The sequence below is a fragment of the Erpetoichthys calabaricus genome, chromosome 15 (genome assembly GCF_900747795.2).
Source record: "Erpetoichthys calabaricus chromosome 15, fErpCal1.3, whole genome shotgun sequence".
NCBI lineage: Eukaryota > Metazoa > Chordata > Cladistia > Polypteriformes > Polypteridae > Erpetoichthys > Erpetoichthys calabaricus.
This window is the reverse complement of record NC_041408.2, coordinates 89,493,869-89,520,486: the sequence shown is the minus strand read 5'-3', so window position 1 is coordinate 89,520,486 and position 26,618 is coordinate 89,493,869. Positions and strand designations below refer to the sequence as shown.

The 26,618-nt window shown below is 39.6% G+C and overlaps 1 protein-coding gene across 1 annotated transcript in view; it reads left to right on the top strand.

Annotated features, from left to right (window-relative positions):
* The window catches only part of prim2 (DNA primase subunit 2), a 447,314-nt gene that overhangs the window by 277,627 nt on the left and 143,069 nt on the right, over nucleotides 1-26,618 (top strand). The window contains exon 10 of the mRNA XM_028820502.2: nucleotides 6,233-6,418. Coding sequence (XP_028676335.1) covers nucleotides 6,233-6,418 — 186 coding nt within the window. The remainder of the gene's footprint in view (nucleotides 1-6,232; nucleotides 6,419-26,618) is intronic.

The window sequence follows — 26,618 nt, the reverse complement described above, 5'->3', positions numbered from 1 at the left end:
TTGAGCGAGATAAGTCTACGTGCCAATAATGTAGTAAAGGCAATAAGTTTGTTTGTCCTTCTCCACTTTAAGCTCATCTGTGACCCCACCAAACACAGGAAGGATTGTAACACTGAGACTGTCTGAAAGGCATTTAAAGATTTTGGTCCAAAATTATGTTAATTTGGTACACACCCAGATCATGTGGTCCGATGAGACTAGAACTCGATTGCAACGTTCGCAGGTTGGATCTTGCCCTGGAAACATTTTGGACAATTTTAAATGAGACAGATGCGCTCGATACATAATTTTAAGTTGAATAATTGTATGGGTGCCTTCCACTCCTTTTCTGAAATGTTGAGTAAGAGATTCTTTTCCCACTGTACTCTGAGATCATTGAAAGGGAGGAACTTTAAAAGGTCTTTATATTTTACAAAAATGCTGTCTGAGTCCTCGAGACTGAGCCATATTTTTTCCGGAGTAGAGGTTGGTGAGAGGTGAGGAGAGTCGGGCAGGTTTTGTTTAACAAAGTTTCTAATTTGGAGGTAGTGAAAGAAATGTGTTGCTGAAAAGTTAAATTTGGAGTGTAACTGTTTGTAGGATGCAAAGACGTTGTCTATGTACAGATCTCTAAGTGAATTAATTCTGAATATTTTCCAGACATTAAAAACTGTGTACGTTTCAGAGGGTGGGAAAAGGTGGTTATCATGCAGAGGTGCCACAGATAAAAGCTTCTCCTTCTTGAAGTACCTTGTACATTGGTTCCATATTCTGAGTCAATGAAGCACAACTGGGTTGTTAGTATATTGGCGATGACTTGTACTTATTGGGGTACAAAGCAAGGAATATAAACAAGTGCTGCAGGATTTTATTTCTATTGCGGACCAAGCCTGTGTATGTTCATCTATTTGTGTCAATGCCCAGGTTTTTATAGCTTGTATGTTTGCCACCCAGTAATAAAATTGAAAGTTAGATAGAGCCATGCCACCTTCTGTCTTAAGTCTTTGTAGGGTCGTCATTTGGATACGTGGATGTTTTGAATTCCAAATAATGAGGATATGATTGAATCTAACGTCCTTAAAAATTATTTATTTATGTATATTGGAATGTTTTGAAATAGAAAAAGAAGCTTAGGAAGGATATTCATCTTTACAGTGTTAATTCCATTCATCCATCCATTATCCAACCCGCTATATCCTAACTACAAGGTCACGGGGGTCTGCTGGAGCCAATCTGAGCCAACACAGGGCACAAGGCAGGAAACAAACCCCAGGCAGGGCACCACACACACCAAGCACACACTAGGGACAATTTAGAATCACCAGTACACCTAACCTGCATGTCTTTGGACTGTGGGAGGAAACCCAGGCAGACACGGGGAGAACATGCAAACTCCACGCAGGGAGGACCCGGGAAGCGAACCTGGGTCTCCTAACTGCGAGGCAGCGGTGCTACCACTGTGCCACCATGCTGCTCCGACAGTGTTAATTTTTCCAGCTAAAGTGAGATGGAGGATAGACCATCTATGCAAGTCTTCCAACATATTATTTAGCTGACAAATGCAGTGGATTAGCACCACTGTCTGCATTTCATCCTGTGGCTGATTGCTGTGTGTGTACAGTTAGAACAAACTGTCACTGTGTGTGTGTGTGTGTGTGTGTGTATGTGTGTGTGTGTGTGGATACATGCTGTGGAAGCCAGCCCCGGACACAGACAGACAGACACCTCCATGTCTAGAAAAGCACACATTTATTTATAGACCTTTACAAGGTCCTTCACCGCCTCCACTCCTCTCCACGGAGCTCTGTCCTCTTCCTCCCTACTGCAGCCATTGAATGGAGGGAGGCGGCCCCTTTTATACACTCCCAGATGTGCTCCAGGTACCTGATGACCAACTCCCGACAGCACTCCCCAGTGTAGTGGAAGTGCTGCCCTTGCTCCTGGAAGCACCCCGGGCCTAAACCATCCCTGGGATACCAGGAAGTGCTGTCCCCCAGGGATCAAGGACCGGACAGGTACCCAGGGAAGAGGCGCCGCTCTCCCGGTTCCTCCTTCATCCCGGCGGGGCAGGGGCTCCTGCCTGTCTTTTACAATGCATAAGTGGGCTATGTATTGCTCTGGCATCCTGTCCAATGTTGGTTTTGGCTTTACACTAGATCCTGTTAAGATCCACTGAGCGACCCCGAAAGTGGATCAGACAAATTTGAGAAAGTTATACTATTTTGTTCCCTATGAGAATATAACCCAAACATCTTGGCTATAATTTTTTGTTACTCCTACAGTTTACATATAATTACTGGACTCTGGATTTTACCATTGTGAAATCATATGTAAAGGCCATGTCTGTTTTCATCTTATGTTGCCTGAATCAAGTTAGCGATAGTCTTGAAAGTGCTAATCATTTATTTAGGCTGAATTGATGGACTAATTCAGCTGATTATTGCTTTCTCGCATGGTGGAAAATTATTGTTTATAATCCAGATAGTTAAATAAGTAGGCAGACTGATAGTACTTTACTTGTCCCCATGGGATAATTTGCCTTTTTACAGCAGCTGAAGAAGTAAGTAAATAAATAATGACAAACAACAGCCACCCTTTCAAAAACACACCACAATGATGATAAAGAAAGAAAATTAAAACGATTGAAAAGCTCTAACCTGGCTAAAGATACAAAGTGCAATCACAGTCACACTGAGGTGTTATACAGGCATTCTGCTGTTGGTGTGAAGAACCCCCATAGCATTTCTTGAAACACTCCTTCCGAATAATTTGTTGACTGAAAGTCCTCAGTGTTAGCGTGTCAGAGTGAGGATGTGTAGCCTTGTTCACAATGGCATTCAGTTTTGTTTTCACTCTCTCCTCTGCTGTTACCTCCGCAGGCAGTAGCTGTCGCCCACTACATTGCCATGCCATTGCTAGGATCCAAATAATTTAATTCTTATTTTTCATGTCTGTGATTCAAAAAGTAAATGGAACAAAAAACAAAAAGAACCATAAATAATATCTATGAAATAAAGGCCTTGCTCCACTTGAGTGCAGTGGAACAAATTAGCCTAATTTCAGCCATATGCCACTCAGATGCAAATAGCTCAGGTATGGCCTAGCACAGTTGTTTCCTGCTGTCATTGATAATGCCTATGATCAGGACAGTGACAATTATATCATTATATTAATTTGTGTACAGAAACAAAAAAATAGCACCTGGCAATTTATAAAAATGTAAAATCACAAAGTAAATTCCTTGTGGTCATTGTTTGCTTGCCAAGGTAAACTATTTAAATGGACTGTAACCCATTACATATCCATTACTTACTGGCCGTCAATAAAATGGCTCCAGCCAAAACTGAAATTATGGAGCTGCCATTACCTAGTGCACACATTATTCATTTTCCCTTTCAAATTTGATTAATCCTGCATCTTCTTCAGGCCTATATGGTCCTTCATATTAGGCATCCTTAGAATATCGCACACCCTGTCACTGGGCATATTGCACCCAAGTTCTGTGTCCAGAATTTTAAAGACCAGACTGTAACACCTGATCTCACCCATCCTTGGGCACTTCGGCAAATACCTTATGGATTTGGGATAATGTCCCTGGAAAAGAGCAGGATACTCAAAGGAACACCTTGATGCTACCGTTTTATTTACTTCTCTCTCTGCAGGCAAACGTGAAGGCCTCCTCCATATCAGCCAGGGTCTCTACGCATCTTTTTCTATCCTTATGCCCCACTCTGTGGATATTTATTTGATTTGGCGTGAGACTTCATGACGACATTGTTCTTGATTTAACACACAAAGACATATTTCTGTACTTACTAGGGGGCTTCGCTCGCCAACCCCCCGTGCCTGCTTTGCTTCCGCAGTTTCAGATGCGCGTTGTAGGCGCCTATGTTCATTGTATTTGTTCATGCTGCCGCGTTTTTGTAGCTCTGTTAGTCGAGCTGTTTGGTTCTGGAGCCGAGACAGTTTTGCTTCCGCGGTTTCAGATGTGCGTAGTAGGCGCCCACGTTTATTTTCTTTATCCGTGCGGGCTTGTGTCTGTAGGTCCGTTAGTCGCGCTGGTTTGTACAATCCCAAGCAGCACATTATTCCTAACTTCACTCCGCAGTAGTGCCACTCACAATATGGTGGTGACGCCTGCGCCTTCACTCCGCAGTAGTGCCACTCACAATATGGCGGTGACGCCTGCGCCGTCCGTACCATGTCGGGTTTCACTATGCTGTTAAGGCGTCTTTGCCTTTCGTACTTTCCCGCGCCTTCCGTACTATGTTTGTGGACCTGTGGGGCCTCCGTAGCCTCTTCCGTTTGAATCTGGGCTGCAGCGCAGAATCCTCTTTTTTGTGTGTCCGTGTCGGTAGTCATTAGCTATGGGCGCGTTGTTGCTTCATTTCTCATTCACGTCGAGAGCTCTTTCGTTTTTGAGCGGTGACTCCTTCGTCCGCAGTGGATCACACTTCGCTGGCGGTCTATGAGACGTGCGCTGTCGGCGCCTGCGCAGTACGTCTCCTGCATCCATCGCTGTGTACCTGGGTCCATGCCATCCGGTTTACCATTCTCGGTTAGTAATATGGATTAATCTGGACCAGGTATTTGTCCCTGTTACTGGATAAGAAAGTTCTACACTATTCAATCACTCTTTACCAAGGCCATCATGGTGTAATTTCACATCTAAAACTGGTAGATTTCTTAATGAAAATACTATTATGGCATGTCATTCGGAAAAAATGGGATAATCAGCTGTGACAGATAGGGGACGCTGTTGTCCCCTTGAACCCTCCGACCACACGTCAGACACCAGATAAAAGTCCAAATATTATTTATTATAATAATAAAGTGCACAAAGCACCCTCCACTCCATAATACTCCAATAATAACTCGTTACAATAATCAATAAACACAATCCTCCACTCTCAGCAGCTCAGTCACCCTTCCTCCCAACTCGGCCCTCTGCTGGGATTTCCCACAGTCCTTTTAAAGTCTTTGACACGGAAGTGTTTCTGTCCCTTAGTCCATGTGACTTTATATAACACTTCCGGGTCGGGTGAAAACTTCTTCTTTTCTTCGGCCCGGAAGTACGCCATTCTTGCTGTCCCCTCACTTGGGAAGTACTTCCGGGATATAAGGAAAATACAAATCCCTGGGCCTCCCTGCAGCATCCCCTGGCGGCCCCCATGTTATCCAGCAGGGCTGTGATGAAAGACTCCCAAGGCCCATGATGCCCTGCTGGAATTCGAGGCACCTCCATGTTGACGGGATGGCTCCATCTGGCGGCTTGGGGGTATTGGCCGGGATAAGCTGCCAGCCATATTCCACACAGCACTGATCTATTTGTGGTCCCTGGCTCACTTGTTGTTCATTTACAGATAATATAAATAGATAGATAGATAGATACTTTATTAATCCCATTGGGAAATTCACATTCTCCAGCAGCAGCATACTGATACAGTAAACAATATTAAATTAAAGATTGATAATAATGCTGGTGAAAAACAGACAATAACTTTGTATAATGTTAACGTTTACCCCCGTGGGTGGAATTGAAGAGTCGCATAGTTTGGGGGAGGAACGATCTCCTCAGTCTGTCAGTGGATTGGTGTACTCTCACTTTGTATTGTTGCATGAAACCTCGTATTAATGAAATGTCAATGCAAACCTGAAACCTAAGGACAACAGTAAACATTTTAGAACAGGCCAAAAACTGTTAGTTTAACACACATACCCATAAATAAAGGTACAGGCAAATGTGATGGTGATATTTGTATCACGAAGAGCATACTTTTATTATTAAGTTCTTTTATCCCTTTGCTTTAGAAATTAAGGAAGACTGAGTTCAGTTGACAAACATATTTGAAAAGATGACTGTCACTTATTTTATTACAACTCTACTATATAAAAAAATTGCACAGAGTCCCAGGGTTGGTTTTATCTTGGAAAAAAATCCCATTAATCATGTTTTACTGGCCCTCAGTAGAATCTGGTAGCTCCTGGCTGTCACGTAAACCTCTCACTTTGTGTCAGTATCTTTTAGCAGCAGAATGCAGCAGTCACAGTGACAGCTTTCGGCAGCTTGTGATTGAACCCTTAACATTCTGACAGATTTCCAGCATAGGCCACAGAGATGAATTTTGCAAGCTGTCATGTGCCATGAAACAGTGAGCGGTAATTTTCTAATGGAGTGGAATTTATGTTGCATCTTCTTTCTTTTCTTCTTTTGGGATAAAAGGCTCACTTTCTTTGTTCTGTTTGTTCCCAGCTTTCCTTGAAGTCCTTTCCTCTTTGCATGCGCAACCTGCATAAGGCTCTGCGAGAAAACCACCATCTCCGCCATGGAGGACGAATGCAGTATGGCCTCTTCCTCAAGGGCATTGGTTTAACCTTGGAGCAGGCCTTGCAGTTTTGGAGAGCGGAGTTTGTCAAGGGCAAGGTGGATGCAGACAAGGTATGTATGCTGTTGTTTTTTTTTTTTATTTGCCTTTACAGTCGGTACTCTGTGGACATTCTTTACTTTTAACTGTCATGCCTTTTCACATTTTTACAGTTGTAAACTATTTAACTTTTTGCTTGCCTGAGTACTGTATGCATTACCACAACACTCTAAATTTTATACATGAAATGGGATGATTTGCAATAAATGCTGAAACCCCAGCTATGCTTTCTATTTAATAAATGTCTTCAAATTATTAGATTATTCAGATTAGTCTTATTTTTGCACTTAGAGTTGATGATCTTTATCGTTACACAATATGAGATCCAACTGTCATGTAATAGGTGCCCGTATTTTCCTCACTTAATTTGATTTTGTAATATGAGATACACAGCTTATGTTTGAGATTCAGTGGACTACTGCCAGCCTGATAGGGCAGTCTAAAACGGGTGCGTGCTTTTATTCAGGCTATATGTACATTTATCTTAGTAAAATGAAATTGTTTTTTCCTGTTGTGGCATGTGGCTGGGGGCTGTACCCAGCCGGGGCGCCCAGGAGGACTGGACCACGAGGGAGCGACCACCCTTGCTGGCCTTGGGGACCACGGGAACTGAGCTTGGAAGCTCAACCCTATAGGGGCCCATGGTCACCACCAGGGGGCACCCTGGTGTCTGGAGAACCCTGGTCCTCGGCACTTCCGCCACACCCAGAAGTGCTGGGGGGAAGATGACCAGGGACACCCGGAGTGCTTCCGGGTGTGCAGCCGGTACTTCTGCCACACTGGGGAGTGCCGGCGGATTTTCGGGAGGCACCTGGAGCACGTCCGGGTGTGTATAAAAGGGGCTGCCTCCCTCCGTTCAAGGGCTTGAGTCGGGAGAGGAGAAGGACGGAGCTCGGGAGGAGAGGAAAGGAGGAGGCCTGAAGAGATGCATTATGGGAGAGGCCTGAACTTTGGGGGAGTTTTGGGGTTGTGTGTGGCACTTTATTGTTGTAAATATTGTAAATAAACATGTGTTGGGTGTACTAACGATGTCTGCCTGTCTGTCTGGGCCGTGTTCCACACTGTGTAACGTTGACAATAGTGAAACTGTACTTTTCTCTTGTAATAGATGTTTTCAAATTGTTCATTTATACTAATTACTAAAACTGAGCTTTTATACTGTAGTTATGTGTATTATTCTCTGGATACTCCTAAAACACCCCAAAAATAGGCTGATTAGTCTAATCATTGCTGACTGACTGCCTAACTCTGAATACATTTTAAAATACTCAATGGGATGTACAGTATCTCACTGGAGATAATATGCCAGAATAGTCTAGATCTGTATCAGCGTGCCCTTGCAGCGATACAAGTGAAGAATGATCCAGAAGCTCTTTTCTGGGAAATTGGGTCTTTACATCTGCAGAAGTGAAGCTGTCAGTTCAACAAAACAAAAGCACTTTGAAACCTACATAGTAGTTTTATAGGGTCTAATGCAATGATTAAACCTTGTGATTGGTTAATGTCAATAGGACGACCCACGGCATTTTTAGGATGTTCCCCAGCTACAGCAAATACCCCAGAATAGAAAGATGTCAGTATTGTTAATCATAAGTGTTATCTTCCTCCTACTGGAACTGAAACCAATAAACCCTTTCTTTCAGTTTACCTCCCTGTCCAGGTGCTCAGGATAATTTGTGTGTCTGTTATATCACAAATTAGGTTATTTGTTAGGTTTTTGTTTTAGTATTGAATTTAGTATTTTGCTCTGGTTTATTGTTCTTTATTCAATTTAATGCTTTGTTATCTGTTCCATTGTTCTATTCAGGAAAACATTGTAGCAGTGCTACTAAATAAGAACTGCATCTCCCAGCAGTCCTTTCAGGGGCTGCTGGGGTCAAAGGTAGTTAAAAGGAGTTCAGAGGGCAAAAAGGGAAAAAAAAGTTTGTTTTGTTTGGTGCGTTGCGTTTATCTGTCGTGCTGCCTGCTTTTGTTGGAACTTTAATTAATCATTATGTCCTGGACTGTGTTCGTTTGTTGGGGTCTGGATCATCTGTCTATCTGTGCACTGAGGACTGCGTTTGGATTCATTGGTTATCCGGAAGAGTGGAGCGCTCCTGAACCATCCATCTGATTTCATCCTTTCAGTAACTACCGGTAGGACTGTGTTTTCTTTCACCCTTTCAACATACAGATCGCTGGACTTAACTTGGGGCCACAGCTCACACAGCACGATGTTCGCTCATAGTGTCGAGGGAAATGTTCACCTGGGCTTGTGATCTCTTTAAGGGAAGACATGGATTCAATCCCATGTGACTGTTTCCTTTCGGGATACCCAAAGGAAAAGGTATTTCCATCATTGTCCTCAATCTCTTGAGGATTTGAAGGAAAGGATCAGACAGGAAATTGACACCATTCTGAATGAGATGACCCAGAGAGTGATGGAGAGCTTCCTGGAATATCTTCAACAATGTATTGGCAACAACGGCCAGCACATGTCTGATATGATTTTTAAAACCCATTAAAACAAAACTGTTTTTTATGTACTTTTTAGAAATCTATAAAAAAAAAAAAAAATTATACCCCTTCAAAATGTGGGAGATCTTTATGCCCTACCCTGTAGTAACCTGCAGCACCATGTGGAGATTCTAACATCGGTTGTAAATTAGTGCCACTCCATATCTGCAGTGATAGATAGATAGATAGATAGATAGATAGATAGATAGATAGATAGATAGATAGATAGATAGATAGATAGATAGATAGATAGATAGATAGATAGATAGATAGATAGATAGATAGATAGATAGATAGATAGATAGATAGATAGATACTTTATTAATCCCAAGGGGAAATTCACAATATGAATATGACATGACATAGTCATTTCTGTGTATATAATACGCTACCGTGGCTGTTCGTTTGTCTCTCCAGGAATTTAAATCCTCATGTAGCTGGCAAATCCTTTGACCTATTGACCTGAAAATTGGTACGCATATACTATGTGATGTCTACTATCTGCTTTTGGGGTGTTGATTGACCTCCAAGGTTATTCCTCTATTTATTTTTATTTTATTGTAGAATTGACTCTCAGCAGCAGCCAGCAGGGTGCCGTTCTCATCCCTACCACCTTCGCTGTCACTTCTCCTACCTCTTCATATCTTAAATCATTCTTGAGGCAGATTGAAGACTTAAGTGCCAGCTTAAGTGAAAACTTAAGGAAAACGTACTAAGTAATTGCAACACATACACCGACTTAATCAGTTTTAACGTGAAAAGATGCCGACGTAAGAAGAGAAGAAGCAGACCACTAGAGTGGAGACAAGAAGAGCTGCTCAGGAAGCAGCAAGCACATCAACCTCTGAGCAAACGAATGATAAACGTACAGAGAAAGAGGATGAAAACTATGAACGCTCAAGTCAAGTGTATTCACTGCACGTTATCGTGCAGTGCGCCGTTACTGGTAGAATATAAAACAGCAAGCACTACGTAAACATTCATGCTTTGCACAGAAAGCACTGCTTCTAAGGCATGAATTCAGGAATGATGAATATGCCGAGAACATGATCTTTCACAGCACCATACTGTCCTTTTTCTGCATTCCTAATTAAAGAGCAGTTTGCACAAATCTAGTAAAAACACACTGAATTTAGAAAGTGTTGTTGACAACAAAAAATAAACACATTCCTCTTTCACTTTATCAATAAGTGTTCGCTTGGTGTAAATAATTCTTCAAAAGGTGACAAAATTTCAGCAACTTGAGATTTGCAAATTTCAGCTTTCCCTGAAAATTGGCAGGTGGTTTAAATTCACAGAATCTTGGAATTGAACTTAGGGACTGAAGTGTGAGATGATAGCAATACCTGCTGCACTACAACACCCACCAAAAACGTGAAACGGTTTTCTCTTAAGTATGCATCCATCCAGTTTAATCCACCCCTACGGCCATGACTTATTTCTAGAATTAACAATATCACCTTCTCCAACTTGCTTAAGCAAATTCAGGGTAGCGGGTGGCCAAAGCCTATTCTTGCAGCACTGGCTGTAACACAGGAAATGACCTCGGGCATGGTGCCAGTCCATTACAAGGCCGATTTCCACAATTTTGTGATCCCTGGTAGGTCATTCTTGAATTTTTTGTCACATCAGTTGCTTGAAATAAGCATCACATTTAAGAAGTTCGCTTCTCTTTCAGCAATTTTTTTTTTTTTAAATCTAGCGTCTTTAGGAGGGATTGATACATATAGTGATGTGTAAAAGGTCACGAATTGTATACCTATACTAGTTCTTAATCAAAAAGAAAAAAAATGAAAGAATGCAATGGTATTCCTAATTAAATTTTATTTTCACTTCTATGGTACATTTAACAGGAAAATTACATTTCTGTCTCCAGCTGTGCTCATTTTCTATCCTTCTGAAGTTCTATTCCCAATTCATCCTCTGTCAGATAGACCTTGATTCACATCACATAAATCCTGTGCAGAGAGAGGTGCAACCAGTTCTAACAATTTTAAAGAAAGATAGCCACCTCTGTGTGTGATAAACTGATACCTACAGTCAACATAGCGATTCATTCATTTCTTGTCATGAATGACCCAATTGAGTTGCAAAACCTTTTGTTTCCTTGACCTTGCAATGGAATAGTCTTTCTGTTGGTACTCACTCTATGTTGCATTTAATGCATTATGAAGCAGTTTTATATCATTTATATCATTAACTGTGTGTAAAGTACCTGTAAAGATTTGTTTCTTTCGTCTTAAAGGAACAATTCCTATAATTATACAGTACATATCACACGTAAGCGCATTTAGTATGATAATATTGACTTTTTTCTTTTTTTTTTTTAACAGCGCACACATTTTCTCTGTTCTAACCTTTCTTCTGAATTCACATTAATTAAAATATTTATCCTCCCTTCATCTACAGGCGTCTTGTAGTCTGCTTATTAAAACTGGTGGAGAAAATTGATTTAACATAAAGCAGCAGAGACATTTTAGTAGCCGTTTTTTTTTTTTTTTTTTTTTAGTAATTCTACCCTAATCCTGTGATGGTTTCTATTTTAGCACATTGAATTTTTTTTTTTAAAGAGCATAATTATATAATTTTCCTTAATACTCCTACTACTGTGTCTATGAAATAAATCTGCATACTGCATATTTTGCTGTATCTGTGCTAACATTTTTATATCTAATTTTTGTTAGTTCTTTTTTTTTCCAATTGCACTTATTTAAATGAACAATTATTCTCACTACTTTTTAAAAATTAAAAAATGTGATTCTTCAGCCTTATTATTACAGTTGTTCTAAGACTGAATATTGTTTTTATGTACAGTAATCCCTCCTCCATCGCAGGGGTTGCGTTCCAGAGCCACCCGCGAAATAAGAAAATCCGCGAAGTAGAAACCATATGTTTATATGGTTATTTTTATATTGTCATGCTTGGGTCACAGATTTGCGCAGAAACACAGGAGGTTGTAGAGAGACAGGAACGTTATTCAAACACTGCAAACAAATATTTGTCTCTTTTTCAAAAGTTTAAACTGTGCTCCATGACAAGACAGAGATGACAGTTCTGTCTCACAATTAAAAGAATGCAAACATATCTTCCTCTTCAAAGGAGTGTGCGTCAGGAGCAGAGACTGTCATAAAGACAGAGGAGAGCAAACAAATCAATAGGGCTGTTAGGCTTTTAAGTATGCAAAGCACCGCGGCACAAAGCTGTTGAAGGCGGCAGCTCACACCCCCTCCGTCAGGGGGGGTCAAATTACTGTATTTGAACCCGGGACTGTGATTCTGTGTTCGTGTCGGGGTTTGGGCTTGCTGATGCCTGGGTTTCCATCATAAAGGATACTGGAGTATTTTGAGAAGAACCTCATATAGACATGGGAAAACATGTAGACCCTGGACACGAAGTACGCTGAAATAGTGAGGCAACAGCACTACCCACTGCTGAAAGTCATTTGAAAAGTATAAAATTTGCAACCTGCTCTGAGCAAACACATTTTAGCGAAGGAGTTCCTGCTTTAAAGATGTTTCTTATTCCTGTGTTAACACAGAGATGTCAGCAATCAGCAAAGTATAAAAGAGTTAAGTCCCCTGTCACTAGTTTAAAATTACTGTTGGACAGAAATGCAGCAAAGTGGATGGCAACATACACGTAGAACAAGAACGTTAATTGATGAAGAAGCTGCTACTGAGATTTTAGTAAAATCACAGCTGTTTGTTTTACACTATAATAAAAAAACTAGTTAGGAAGGCTCAAATGACTTTTCTACCCTAACAACAGAATTTTGACTTAAACAAATACAAAGCATTTATTGTGTTCATTCATTTTGTTGTATGCAAGGTGCAAAGAGGGGAAAACTCACCATATAGAAATATGGCATTGACAACAGTTTTGTGACAGAAATTCAAAAATGAGTTTATGACTTTAATAAAGTGAGTATATTGTTAAATGCTGTAGTCTGAAGAAACAAATGTCACTGACAGCTCAATCTGCGGAGTCTTTCTCTATTTTCACGGCTTATGCTGCCCTTGGGCTACTTTTGCAGCAGCCATACTCACCCCCCAAATCAGTACAAATGTCACCAAGCTGTATTTTACTATAAAGAATTCTCTTGCTCTGAACTGGAGCTTTCAACCTGCTTAGCTGACATTATGGTACTTTTCAGCAAAATAAAATTTATCTTAGCTTATCTGAATTAAACCAGAGTTTGTGATGTTCAGGGATTCCTTACACTAAGGCCAGGAATACAAATTGATATATTGCACCCTATCCTTTAGACCGACAAATTCTTATTAGTTTTGCAGCTTAAAAATGTACCCCTGCCCTTTAAATGCTTTATTCTCCCTTACCCACTGATAGCCTAACAAGAAAGGTTCCTAATCAGATATAAACATTCATTACACATTGAAAGTTGCTTGAAACGAGAATTCAGCAGTCAGTGAAGATACAAAAAATGGTGTCCATGAATCCCTATTGAGTATCAAATACTGTAAGCTACAGAAGGAATGTATACAGACAAGCACATAGGAGATTAGATTATATTATAAAAACTGTTGAATAATAATAATAATACATTTTATTTATTTGTAGGTGCCTTTCTAAACATTCAAGGACACCGAACAATAGAAAAAACAGATTATAAACAAAAGTAAAACACAAAAGTTCAAATCAGACAGAGCAATTGTAATCAAAGAAAAAAGTTTAGATTTGAAAAGTGAAAAATGATTCATTATTTCTGAGCTCAGATGGTAGTGAGTTCCAAAGCTGGAGAGCACAGCAACTGAATGGTGGTAAGACGGACGAAGGGGAAAGTCAAGTGGATGGAGGAAGAGGATCTAAGGGTACGGTAGGGAATGGCAACATGGAGGAGGTCAGACAGATATGGAGGGGCGAGGGTGTGGAGAGCCTTAAAAGTTAGTAGGAGAATTTTGAATTGAATTCGGAACTGAACTGAACTGTTGAATATATAGTAAATCAAGGGCTGTCATGCTCAGAGTATATAATGCATTAGGGAGACAGCATCAGAAGTACTATAAGCAATACTGCTCACCACAAGAATGACGTAGCAGCATTTGAACTTGTGTGATGGGGAAGAAAAAAATGAATGCCAAGATTCAGAGTATTAAACCTGTTTTGTCTGCAGCAGAGGAAGCATTGTGGGGACTTAATCCAGGTCTTCAAAATTCTTAAAGGCATTGATAAAATGGATCCAGAAGAAGTTTTTCAACTAAATGGCAAAGTACGCATGTGAAGAAAACAGTACAATTGCATTTAGGACTTAGTCCACAAATCACTTCTTTACGTTGTCGGAACCTGGACCAAACTACTGAGACATGTAGTTGAATGGTGAATGTTTGACAACCTTTGCAAAGCATCTGGATGAGATATTAAGGACAGCTTAGCTATGAGCTAAACAAATGATCTTGATGGACTGAATGGTCTCCTCTTGTTTGTCAAATTTCTTATATGCTAACGTGATTGGTTCAAAGCTTCATATATTAAGCAACCCGTGTTTGCAATTTCCTTAGTCTGCTGCCATTCCTCCAATGAAAACAGTGCTTCCCTCACAGCCACAATTTCACATAGCTTTAAGGTGGACTACCAGAACCATTGATAAGAATGCTGAAAGACCATACCTCTTTTAATATACCAGTGATGATGTGCTAGAATTTAAATATTTCAACGCTTTTCTAAGAACATGATATTTGAAATTCAATTCAGAGTTTGCTACACTCAACATTCATACCACTGAAATGAGAATGTCTATTTTTAAAGGAGCTTTTATGTGAATGTGTTAAATTCAAATGGTGGGGGGAGTACCAGAATGCATCACCACAAAAAACCTTATTATGATGAACATGTATTTAAACACTGTAAACATATTTGAAATATGAATAAAACTTATGAAATTATCTAACTGAAGGGAACAAATATCAAGTAAGATTAACCTTTATCTAGCCCATACCTTTTTGCATTCAATATTTTTTTCCTGTGTCATTCCACATTATTGCCCATAACTTTGTTTATGGATTGAAATGTTACAATTTCTTTAGCTGTGCCATTTGATCGAGTTAATACCAATGTCTGGTCTAAATTTATATAACTGAATTGGAAATATGCTTAATGAGAAAAAACCATGTTGAATACTTATATACCTCAATGTAAGTAAACACTTCATAAAAAGAAAACTAAAAAAATGTAATGATTTTTATTATTAGTATTCCTAAAGGAGGAATTACATTTTCTATTAATAATATAAAGATGACACCAACATGCAATTGTAAAATAAATATGAAATCAACAAAGCTACCCATAGACTAAAATCATTTAGCTTTATTGTCAAATGCAACAAAGGCAACAGAATTCTTAGACCTGCCCTCTGCAAACCACACAAAGCTATCATGTTGTCACACATGTGCGTTTAGGAGAAAGCTAAAGAGCCTGGGGAACTGTAATACTACACCCAACCAGGGGGTGGCAGAGTGTGCCGACTGTGTCTCTCAGTTTCTTACAGACAATTTGCGGAAAAACCTCACCAGGTTCCGGCGTCTCTGATGACATCACTTCCGGCTCTGGCGCCTCTGATGATGTCACTTCTGGCTCAAGACTAGATGACATCATTTCCTTCCCCAGCCATTACAAACCGCCATCCTACCTCCGAATGATCAGTTCTGTTTTGGACTCTGTCTTATGAACAAATATTACTAAACTTTTGCAGCTGGGAAATAATATATGGGTGGCTGCCCCAAACCTTTATGATGTCTGAAGTCTCATTACTATCACAATATAATAATACTTTATAATCAATTCTAATTGCTTCCACAACATATTTTACCATAATAAAAAGTAATTAAAATAAAATAAGATTCAGTAATAAATAAAATATTTTATTTGGCATTCTTTAAGCACTGACTTTGATGTTACTATCAGCAAGGATCCAGCAGCAGAGCAACAGGCTCACATGTGCCAGCTCAGTTTGTAGAGCTCATCTAACTAGGGAGTCCAAAAGCCGCCAGCCAAAGGCCCCCAAATTATTAAAATGATAACATTAGGCACCATTTTGAATCCAGTTGTCAATAAACACAATAGTTGAAAAACTGGGAGTAATCTCCCCTCGACTTTCTCGTATACTCAGATATGGGGATGGATATTTGAGGAGTAAACCGCAAGACAATGATTATATTTTTATATTATGTACATTAAAGAACCATCAACAACAAATCAAATCAAATTAAAAATATATTGAACAAGTAAAGTTGACTAAATCGGACTCTGCAGCTGCATGAATAAAAGGTAAAGAACCACTTCCAGTTAGCGGAAATATCCCAAAAGTTGACAGAAATCTACGTTTTGTACCTATTACTTGTATGCAAAATTTGGTTGACCTAAGTGAAAGCGTACTCAAGTTATCATGTTTACACATACACACACATACACAATTATAAAATTGGTATTTGCAGACTCAGGGAGGTCTAAAATGTTGAGATTCATCAAAATCTCGACATCGAATTTTTGGGTGATTACAATACTTTCCCCTATACTTGGTATACGAGAAAGTAAAAATGAACAAGTAAACGAGGAAAACAAAATTAATTTGGGAAGTCCAGCTTTAAAAATTTGAAATATCCTTTACAAACGCTGATGGTCTTGTGGAAAACAATTCATAAAACAAGTAGCACTCACCAAGAAAAAGAAATGCAGCTTCTTAAAGTGTTAAACCACCATTTTCAAATCATTGCAACATGCAAACAAGACAGTTGATTTAAACAAATGCAACATTCATTCAGAAACGCATTATGATATGTGTGTGCATATTCTGCTGTTTGGTAAATAGAGAATATTTAATGTGATAGGAAAGACAAGGTTAGGACATCACAGAAAGTCAACAACTGAGAGTTTGTTTACACAGGCGACTGAGCCAAGACATAAAAGCAAAAACATCAAAGTCGTAACCAGAAATGCAAAAAGGGATTTTGATTTCTAGCCTAAAAGCTTGTGAAAGGGTTAATCTGTGAACTTGGATAACAAAGTGCTGCATCTGGGGACCCTTTAACCCAACACAAATTAGTTTTCAGGTAGTGTTTTGTCGTGGTGGGGTCTTAGGGGTGACCCTGTTCTCCCCTTTATATTATGCAGACCTTAATAGAATGGTCTCTTACCATACTGTCAGGAATAACTGTTGCTTCTATAGTTCAATACTGCCCCACCCCCCCCTTATTTTTACATCTCTAACCCTAGGCAGTTGGAGTAATAGACCAAGCTGGAGAAAAACAATACATTTAATCACGTATTATAGAGAATATAATGTAATCTTTAAATATTATAACTAGTGCCATAAACAAAAAGCAAATAGAATGTGCCTTTGCAAACCATACAACCTGACAGTGCTAGATGTGGAGTTTTAGGAGCGCATAAGGTTGCAGTTACAGTTGATTCTCTTCTTTGCCAGCTCATTAACTGAACAGGGCCAGACAGGATGGCCTGGCTGAATATGGCTGCCGAAAGAGTGTTGGTCTTCTTATGATGAAAAGGCAGAGAGAGCGCATACCTTTGCAAGCGTCCTTTTATTGTCTGCTCTGTAACCCCTGAATCACAATGAAAAACCTCAGACACAGAGCTTACCTTTATATTTAAGACATTATTGTCCGTTATAGGTCATGACCTCCACATCCCTGCCCACCTACCGAAAAGGTAATCAATCCTCGAGTGATATAAAAAAAAAAAAAAAAACGGCGATGGAAATGGCAAAAAAAAAACCAAAAACAACATAATCTAAACTATAAACTGAAATTTTAAATCAAATAAGAAAAATAGTTTTTTTGAACCAAAAAAAATATAAAAGTTTATTTGCACAGAAGTTCACCCCATAAAATAACAATTTTTTTACATTTATATAGTACTTTTCTCATTACTCAAAACACTATACGTAGTGTATGGGAATCCTCTTCACACACAACTAATGTGCGGCATCCATCTGGATGATGCGATGGCAGCCATTTTGCACCAGTATGCTCCCCACACATTAGCTGTTAGGGAGAGAAGAGGTGAGAGAGAGAGAAAGACAATTAGAGACTGGGGATGATTAGGAGGCCACAATAACTAGGCTGTGGTGGGCAATTTAACCTGGACACTGGGAAGAGACTCTTTTTGAAGGACACCCAGGGATCTTTTATGACCATAGAGAGTCATGACCTCAGTTTTACACCTCATCTGAAGGAAGGTGCCATTTTTGCAGCACAGTGTCGCCAATCACTGCACTGGAATCCAGGCACAAATCAATACGTGCCCTTCGAGCTTTTAAGTATGCGAAGCACCGTGCAGCATGTCGTTTCAGGAAGCAGCTGCACAAAAGATAGCAACGTGAAGATAATCTTTCAGCATTTTTAGACATGCGTCCGTATCGTCTAGGTGTGCGAACAGCCCCCCTGCTCAATCCCCCTACGTCAGGATCAGAGAAAGTCAGCGCAAGAGAGAGAGAAAAGTAAGCCGGGTAGCTTCTCAGCCATCTGCCAATAGCGTCCCTTGTATGAAATCAACTGGGCAAACCAACTGAGGAAGCATGTACCAGAAATTAAAAGACCCATTGTCCGCAGAAATCCGCGAACCAGCAAAAAATCCGCAATATATATTTAAATATGCTTACATATAAAATCCGCGATGGAGTGAAGACGCGAAAGGCGAAGCGCGATATAGCGAGGGATTACTGTAAAGGTTGTTTATTAACCAAAAAAATACCTCAAATACAGTACGAAAAGCACAATCCACAGGTTTTTCTCTCCTCCCAATAACACTCTCACTACCGCACTGCCCTCCTCCAGTCAAGTGTTGCCTCACTACCTCTCAGCTCCAACTCGCCTGAATAAGGGAGTGCGGTCCGTTTTATTACAAACCCTGGAGTACTTCCGGTGCCAGGGCGACTACCCAATGAAAGTATTTCCGGGTTGCACAGAAGTCCATAATAGGGGAGCTTGTCTCCCTACAGCACCCTCTCGTGGCACCCAGTGACCCCAGCAGGGCTTCTCTGCTGTACTACATATCCCGGCATGCCCTGCTGGTTCCTTACTGTGCACCGAACTCTGGGACTGCTGCCATCTAGTGTGTTGGGGGAATAAAAAACCTCCATCCACATCTTCTCTTTTTAATGGACTGTCTGTCCACCCTTTCTGGTCCTTCCTTCAATGTCCTGGCCAGGATGCCTGTCCAGCCTGTGTGGCATCTACACCTGTCACTAGTCTATTATAAATACCTTACACCCATTACTTTTGGAGTTTGTGACGCTTCCCTCTGATTCTTTCATTTAACTTGGCGAATTAAGTAAGTGGAATAATAGTGAGACAAGAACATGATAATAGTTTGGGGACCATCTGGGTACCCAGTTTAACTGGAAGGAATAAAATACGAAAAACTGCAAGATAGGATGGACATCTCATATGCTTTCAATATGGAAAGAACATCCACTGTCATGGAGTGCCATATGCTAAGCATGTGTGGCTTGAACGGGCACCGACTTCCAGTACCTTTGCTCTTAAAATAGTTCAGAGCGTTAAAGAGGCAGAACCTCTAGGATTATTCTAGAAGTGGTGTCAAGGCCCATCCCATTCCTAGATTTGTCCTTGGGTCTGCAGGGAAGAGGTAGTTAGCGATCAATTTCACCCTGGCACTGTGGTTTGTTGTCTTGCAGTGCCTTCATAGCCATCCAAGTGTTCCCCAAGTGCTTGTGTCTCAGATTACTAAAATGATTTTCATATCCTTGCAACAATTCTGTGGTTACATTTGAAATTAATTACTTTTTTTGATTTATCTTATTGTAATAAACTCAGATCTTATGAGGGACTGAAGTTTATCCTGGCCTTTATTAAAAAGAATGTCTTCAGAATGTAATTTTACATGATTACTTATCACATTAAACTTAGTCTCGAGGAACCAAATGTAATTCTCAAACAACAGTACACGTCTGGCTACTACACGTTAAAAAGTGTGTAGTGAATACTGGCCAAGTCCTGTGCTGCAAAGGCTATACCCACAGATCTTCTTCCTAAAACACCTACCCACAATTTGTCCAGTTTATGCGTTTTAATCCGTCGCCAGAATATTAGAGTGACAGATAAGACTTGAACAAAAGACAAAAATAAAAAGTTGAAATTGCTGTTGTGCATTCCGGAGCTCAGTTGCATAGGGTAACTGAAGCTTAATAATGAATTTGCACGTTAAGTGAGCACAGCGACAGTACAGACAGACACGGATTAATAAAGTATCTATCTATCTATCTATCTATCTATCTATCTATCTATCTATCTATCTATCTATCTATCAAACACATGTAGACCACCGCAGCTACTGGGCTTCACATGTTTCAGAAGTGCTTTCTGACATTTTCATTATGTCATCACTATATGACGTAACAGCAGAGAACAGAGTTTAGATAAGCATTGTGGTCTATGGAAATATGATGTGTTAAAGTGCTGCAGCTATTTTGTCATGGCATGTTTCATTTCCAATTAGACAGTAATGTTACATTTCTTCAGTTATTCGTTTAGACGTATAGTCAGAAGGCGAATGTTGTGCAGCTCTGTCTGTGCTTTACTGGTGTCGTTAGGTTGATTTGTTGATTCGGGTGTTTCAAGTACTGAAATCTGTATGTCCCGTGGCTCTTCGTAATGACCTTTCTTACTGGAAGTCCTTTTGATGAACTGTGACACACTGTTTACTTCAAATGTATATTTTTCAGTTTGTGTTTTCATGAATATAGCTGCTAATTATTTGAAGCTTACATCAACTCACTATTGTCGTAACGCTGAACAACAGAGTGTACACACAGCACCTGTGACAACATATCGTTCACATTTACTACTCGTCTATTAATTCTGTTGAAGGCTAATGTATATTCTGATGGTGCACAAAGGTTTTTCCCTTGCATCTGGTTATGTTTATTTTCAAAATGTACAATGTGCTCTCCGCACACTTGACACACATTTATATGTCTGCTAGCAGGAGTACCCGCCGTTGCCCGGGAATCTATAACTGGTGAATTTCCCAAATGAAAGAAACAGAACATAGAAATAGAAAACACAGTTTTCTGATTCACATTTTATAGTAAGTTCATCCATTTTGGATTGTGTCTACTATAGCGTTTGAGAAGCCGTTGAAATAGACTTTTCTTTGGTATCTGAAGTGGACCGTGGAATTGTACGTCTTTTTTTCGGTGGCATGAGTATATTTGCGTAAAGCATGAGAATTATAATGTGTTACATGGTATTACGTACGGAATACGCACCACAGTGAGATGAATTTACTTTATTTACACTATGTCGGAAAGCGAACAAATCATAGACATATATAGATAGACGTTGCATTCACTGTGTTGCCCAGTCGACACGATACGTCAGCGCGTCCGCCATATTGCGAGTGGTAAAAGTGCCATTTAAACTAATACATGTAGACGTGGAAACTGGGTTTGCTGATGAAAAAACAATAATGTTTAAAACAGTATCGTTTACATACAACAGATTTTGGTGAATCGTTTAAAAGTAATTATGTATATCCATTTATACACTAATAAAGGCAATTATTAAATACTACTACTACTAATAATAATAAATTATTATTATTAAATAATTCCTCCCATATAAGTAACATTTCACGGACTGCCTTCTTCCATCTGCAAAACATTTCTAGACTTCCTCCTGTTCTTACGCAACACAGTACTGAAGTTTTGGTTAATGCCCGAGTCACCTCACGTATAGATTACTGTAATGCTATTCTATCTGGCATCCCACAAAAATGTATCCATCGCTTACAACTTCTTCAAAATTCTGCTGCCAGGATAATAACCTGCTGTTCTAAATCCACTGAACATATTACACGGATTCTCTCTCAACTTCACTGGCTCCCTGTTAACTACCGATTACAATACTAAATAACGCTCTTAACATTTAAAGCTCTCCACAACCTAACTGATCTCCTACAGACTTCCACTTCTCTCGTTCACTCAGATCCTCATCTGCAGCTCCACTTTCTGTACCACAACCAACCAAACTTACTGTTATCTGCTCGAACCAACACCGACTTTCTATACTCAGCCGTCCAGCAGCGTCACTGTAGCATTCAAACATTCTTAGCCAATCATGCAATACTGCGTCCGCGTTTGCCACGTTATGTTCCAACTACAAAGACAGAGTCCCATTGCATGGTTCTAACTTGTATTGAGTCAAGGTATTGACGCGAACACCATACATACGGGGTATTGACGCGAACACAATACATATGGATACTATCAAATTATATATAAGGATATTATAACCGATTGTCTATGGGGGAGGAGCGAAAGCTCTTTAGATTCATCAAAAAATTTCAATCTCCAGTTTTCAATGGATTTCAACATCTTTGGGTCCCATGATACCGAAAACATTGATATCTTGATGATGGGTATGTGTCACAGTTTCTTCAGGATGGTCTAGAGCTGAAATGGCTGGAGGAAAAAAATACCACACTCGAAACGTAAGCCTGTTATGAGGTTACTATGTGCTGGTTAGTTTTAAAGGCAAATCGTGCAAGAGAAAGAGGCCTCAAATACCATAATTCTGCAAGTAATTATGAATTCTTCTCCTCAGTTGTTTATCATTGTGTGTATTTTATAATCAGAAAGATCAGCATCAGAGCAGTAAATAATTACTGAAATATTAGAGAAGAGTTTGGGTAATTTGGTTCTGAGGGGTGCAAAGCCTACTGACGTTCATGCCCAAATTTTTTTAAATTTTTTTTATTTTATTATGTAACAGGAGACTTTGATTGTAGACAGCTCATCATAAACAGAAGCTTGCTCTCTGTCAGTCCAGGTTAACAAGATCACCTTTGATCTTCGCCATTTAAAACCACCGCTACCACTTTACGTTCCACCTTCACGTTGTGTTGGATAGGTTTAGGAATATGACACTCAGTGAGCTGTCTAATTGTTTCCACCCACTTTTAAGCACAATTTACTTATCATTGTCTCCAGACATGTATATTATACATCTGGCTTCAGTGACAGTACAGTAAAAAGTAGCTACTATGGTATATGGCCGGCCGTTCATCCCAGCCAATACCCCCATGCCGCCAGATGGAGCCCTCCCGGAAACATGGAGGTGCCCCGAATTCCAGCAGGGCATCATGGACCTTGGAGTTTTTCTTCACAGCCCTGCTGGATACCGTGGGGGCCGCCAGGGGACGCTGCAGGGAGGCCCAGGGACTTGTACTTTCCATATAGCCCGGAAGTACTTCACAATCACGGGAACGGAAGAGATGATATACTTCCAGACTGAAGAAAAGAAGAGTTTTGATCTGACCCGGAAGTGCTAAGAATCACATGGACTGGCGGGGATCAGAAGCACTTCCGGGTCATGGACTATAAAAGGACTGTGGGGGATCCCATCAGTGAGTCGAGTTGGGAGGAAGGGTGACTGAGCTGCTGGGTGGAGTGGAGGAATTGTTATTGGGATTATTATTGATTGTTTATTGCGAATTGTGGAGTGGACAGTGCTTTGTGCACTTATTTATAATAATAAAGTCAATATTTGGACTTTTATCTGGTGTCTGACGTCTGATCTGAGGGTTCAAGGGGGCGACAGCGCCCCTATCTGTCACACTACTCTTATCATTAAAGCCAGAAGAGGTGAACATTTTCTGTTCTTTAATACTATTACTGCTTATAAGAGACTGTTAAATGCTCATTCTTAAGATACAAATTCCACAAAAAAAACTGTTTCTCCTTCTTATATGTAAATGGATTCTGCCGGTCATTTTTGAATTCGGTTACCAAGCTTTCCCCCTTGTTTAATTCAAACTAAACTTTACTTCTTATTTGCTATTTCTATATTTGAGGCTTTACTGTACTGCCATAATTTATTCTCCAGAAATGTTCGATAAGTTTTCTTTATTCCTTCATTATGCAATACTGTTCTTCATTAACTTTGCTCAATAAAGACCCATGTTGTATAAATTATTGACTGATAGAATGTATATGGACAACATTTCCGTTAATAGATGATCATTATTTGGAGGTCATTCAATTGAAAATTTGATCTGAACTCCCGCTGAAATGATTAAAGATGTTCTAAGATTTATATGTGTTGTATTTTAAACTGAAATGGATTTTTTCATCTAGTGATGATGAAATTACTCCTAATATATGTGCAGCCTGAAATCGTAAGTTAGAAAAGAAAAAGAAAAAAAAAAGCAAACAAAATGCTTAGAAAAATCCGCTTGACTACAAAATGCGACTGCCTAAATGTGAAAATGATTGAAATGTCAGCCGCCATAACAGTAAATCAATTGCATCATTAAGTAGTTTGGGTGCTCACACCTCCAAGGAACGTTGCAATGCTGCAAGCCTTTCAAAAACACACACACAAAAACACAGTATATTTCATCTTAATTGTCATCTGTGAACTCTGATCCTGGTTTTGGAAATGATTATGTCGACAGGAATAGCATAAATCATTTAAAAATCCTAATCTAGCTAAGTATTATTTTAATTTATCATGTCATTCAGTTATTAAGTGGAACAGCATTGTGTCTCTGTTTTGGCTACAACTTTGCACTGTAAACCATTAGCCTGCCTTTTCAGTCTCTGCCATGGCTGGGTCATATTCAATAGTAGTAATAATAATAAGTAAAATTATTATTATTATATAGCACACTAAATATGATAGTCATCTAAAGGAGTTTAGCAAAGTAAAACCAATAAGACCAGTAAGTAAGAAAAATAGTAAAGTAAAAATCCTACCGTAAATGTAAAATGACATGTTATTATTCAAAGTTATCAACAAGTCACTGTGCAGCATCATCAGCAGATTTAAGAACATGCCCTTAAGTTTCACTAATTATACACAACATAAGAAATTTGACAAACAAGAGGAGACCAATCAAGCTCCTTTGTTTAGCTAATAGCTAAGCTGTCCCAATATCTCATCCAGAAACCTCTTAAAAAGTTGTCATGGTTTCTGCTTCAACTCCATGCCTTGGTGGTTTCGTCCAGATTCCCACAACTCTTTGAATAAAGAAGTGCTTCCTGGCTTCGGTCCTAAATGCACTTCCCCTTAATTTTCACTGATATCTTCTATCTGTAACTCACCGTTTAGTTCTGTACCAACTCCTTTGAGAATATTGAAGACCTGGATTAGGTCCCCATGCAATCTTCTCTGCTCAAGGTTCAAGTCTCTTGGCCTGTTTTGGTTGCTGTGCTCTGCACAGCTTCAAGTGCTGCTATGTCTTGTAGTTTGGTCAAAAGAACTGCGCACAGTACTCCAGATGTCATCTCACTAGTGCATTGTATACTCGGAGCATAACTGTCCCTTGTTTTATATTCAACAGTTTTTACAATAAAGCCTAACAATTCATTCACCTTTTTAATTGCTTCTGCACGTTGCTTAGATGAATAAAATGTGATGTCAAAAAAAAAAAAAACCCTAAATCCTTTTCAAAAGTTACTTCTTGTCGGACAATGTCTCCCAGCTTTTAATTATAATTGTCATTCTTTATCGCCCATGTGTACTACTTTTGCACTTTTACACATTTAACAGTATTTTCCAAGTGTTTACCCAGTTCTGAAACTTGTCCGAGTCTTCTTGAATTGTTTTTGCTGCCATTACCCCCTTTTTTTAGTGTCCTCTGCAAATTTTACAAGTTTACTAACTGAACCAAAATCTGTTATTAATGCAAGTCAAAAATAAAGGATAATGCCAGGACAGACCCCTGATGGACTCCACTGATGCCCTCATCCCACTATGGAGCATTCTCCTCTTATCTGTACAACCTCATCTGAGGCACAACGAAAAGATTAGAGGACCCTGACCTGAGGAAACTGATCGGCTTGTGAAAAGACTGGAGATCATGAAGGCTGACAGAGACAGCAGTTGTAATACATTTATCTAAAAGAACAAGAATACAGAATTGGATTCTGTCATTAACTGGCAGCCAGTGCAACGAAAACAGTGGGGCAATGTGGGAGCATTTCCATGTGTTTGTTAACACGTGTGCAGCCCAGTTTTGGATATATTGTGATCTCTGGGGAGACTTTTTGGAAGCCTAATGAACAGAGAATCACAGTAATGGAGATGAGATGAAATAACAGCATGCATCAATTTCTCCGCTTCAGACTTTGCGTTCTGCGCCTTGCTAAGCTCTTGAGATATCAGAATCACATCTTAGAAATAGAAGTAATATGACTCTGAAATGTAAGTGTAGAATCAATTTTGACCCCAAGGCTTGTAATCAACGAAGGTGTAGGGATTAGTTGACCATCAATAGCAATATGGGAGCTGCTACACTTTTTTTTTAGTTCCAGTTGCAGAACTTTAAAAACAATTGTACCATGAGCTGCAAGGTTTATTTTTTTTTTTAGGTATAGGTGTCAGCTCAATAAATAAAATAAAAGGCTATGATGTATCAGATCAAATGTTCACCAGCTTTGCTGTATTGTGGATATTATATTTTGCTGTAGCATGAATTCTGAATCAACAAAAAGAGTTCAATAGAGGCTAATCCTACATTTATTTGTGATTTTTAGTTTTTAAGCATTTGTTATGTCAGTCAGTCATTGTCCAACCCACTATATCCTAACACAGGATCACGGGAGTCTGCTGGAGCCAGTCCCAGCCAGCACAGGGTGCAAGGCAGGAAGAAACCCCGGGCAGGCATTGTTATGTTCCAGCTTGAAATTAGGTATTTTAAACTTCTGTTCTACAACACAGG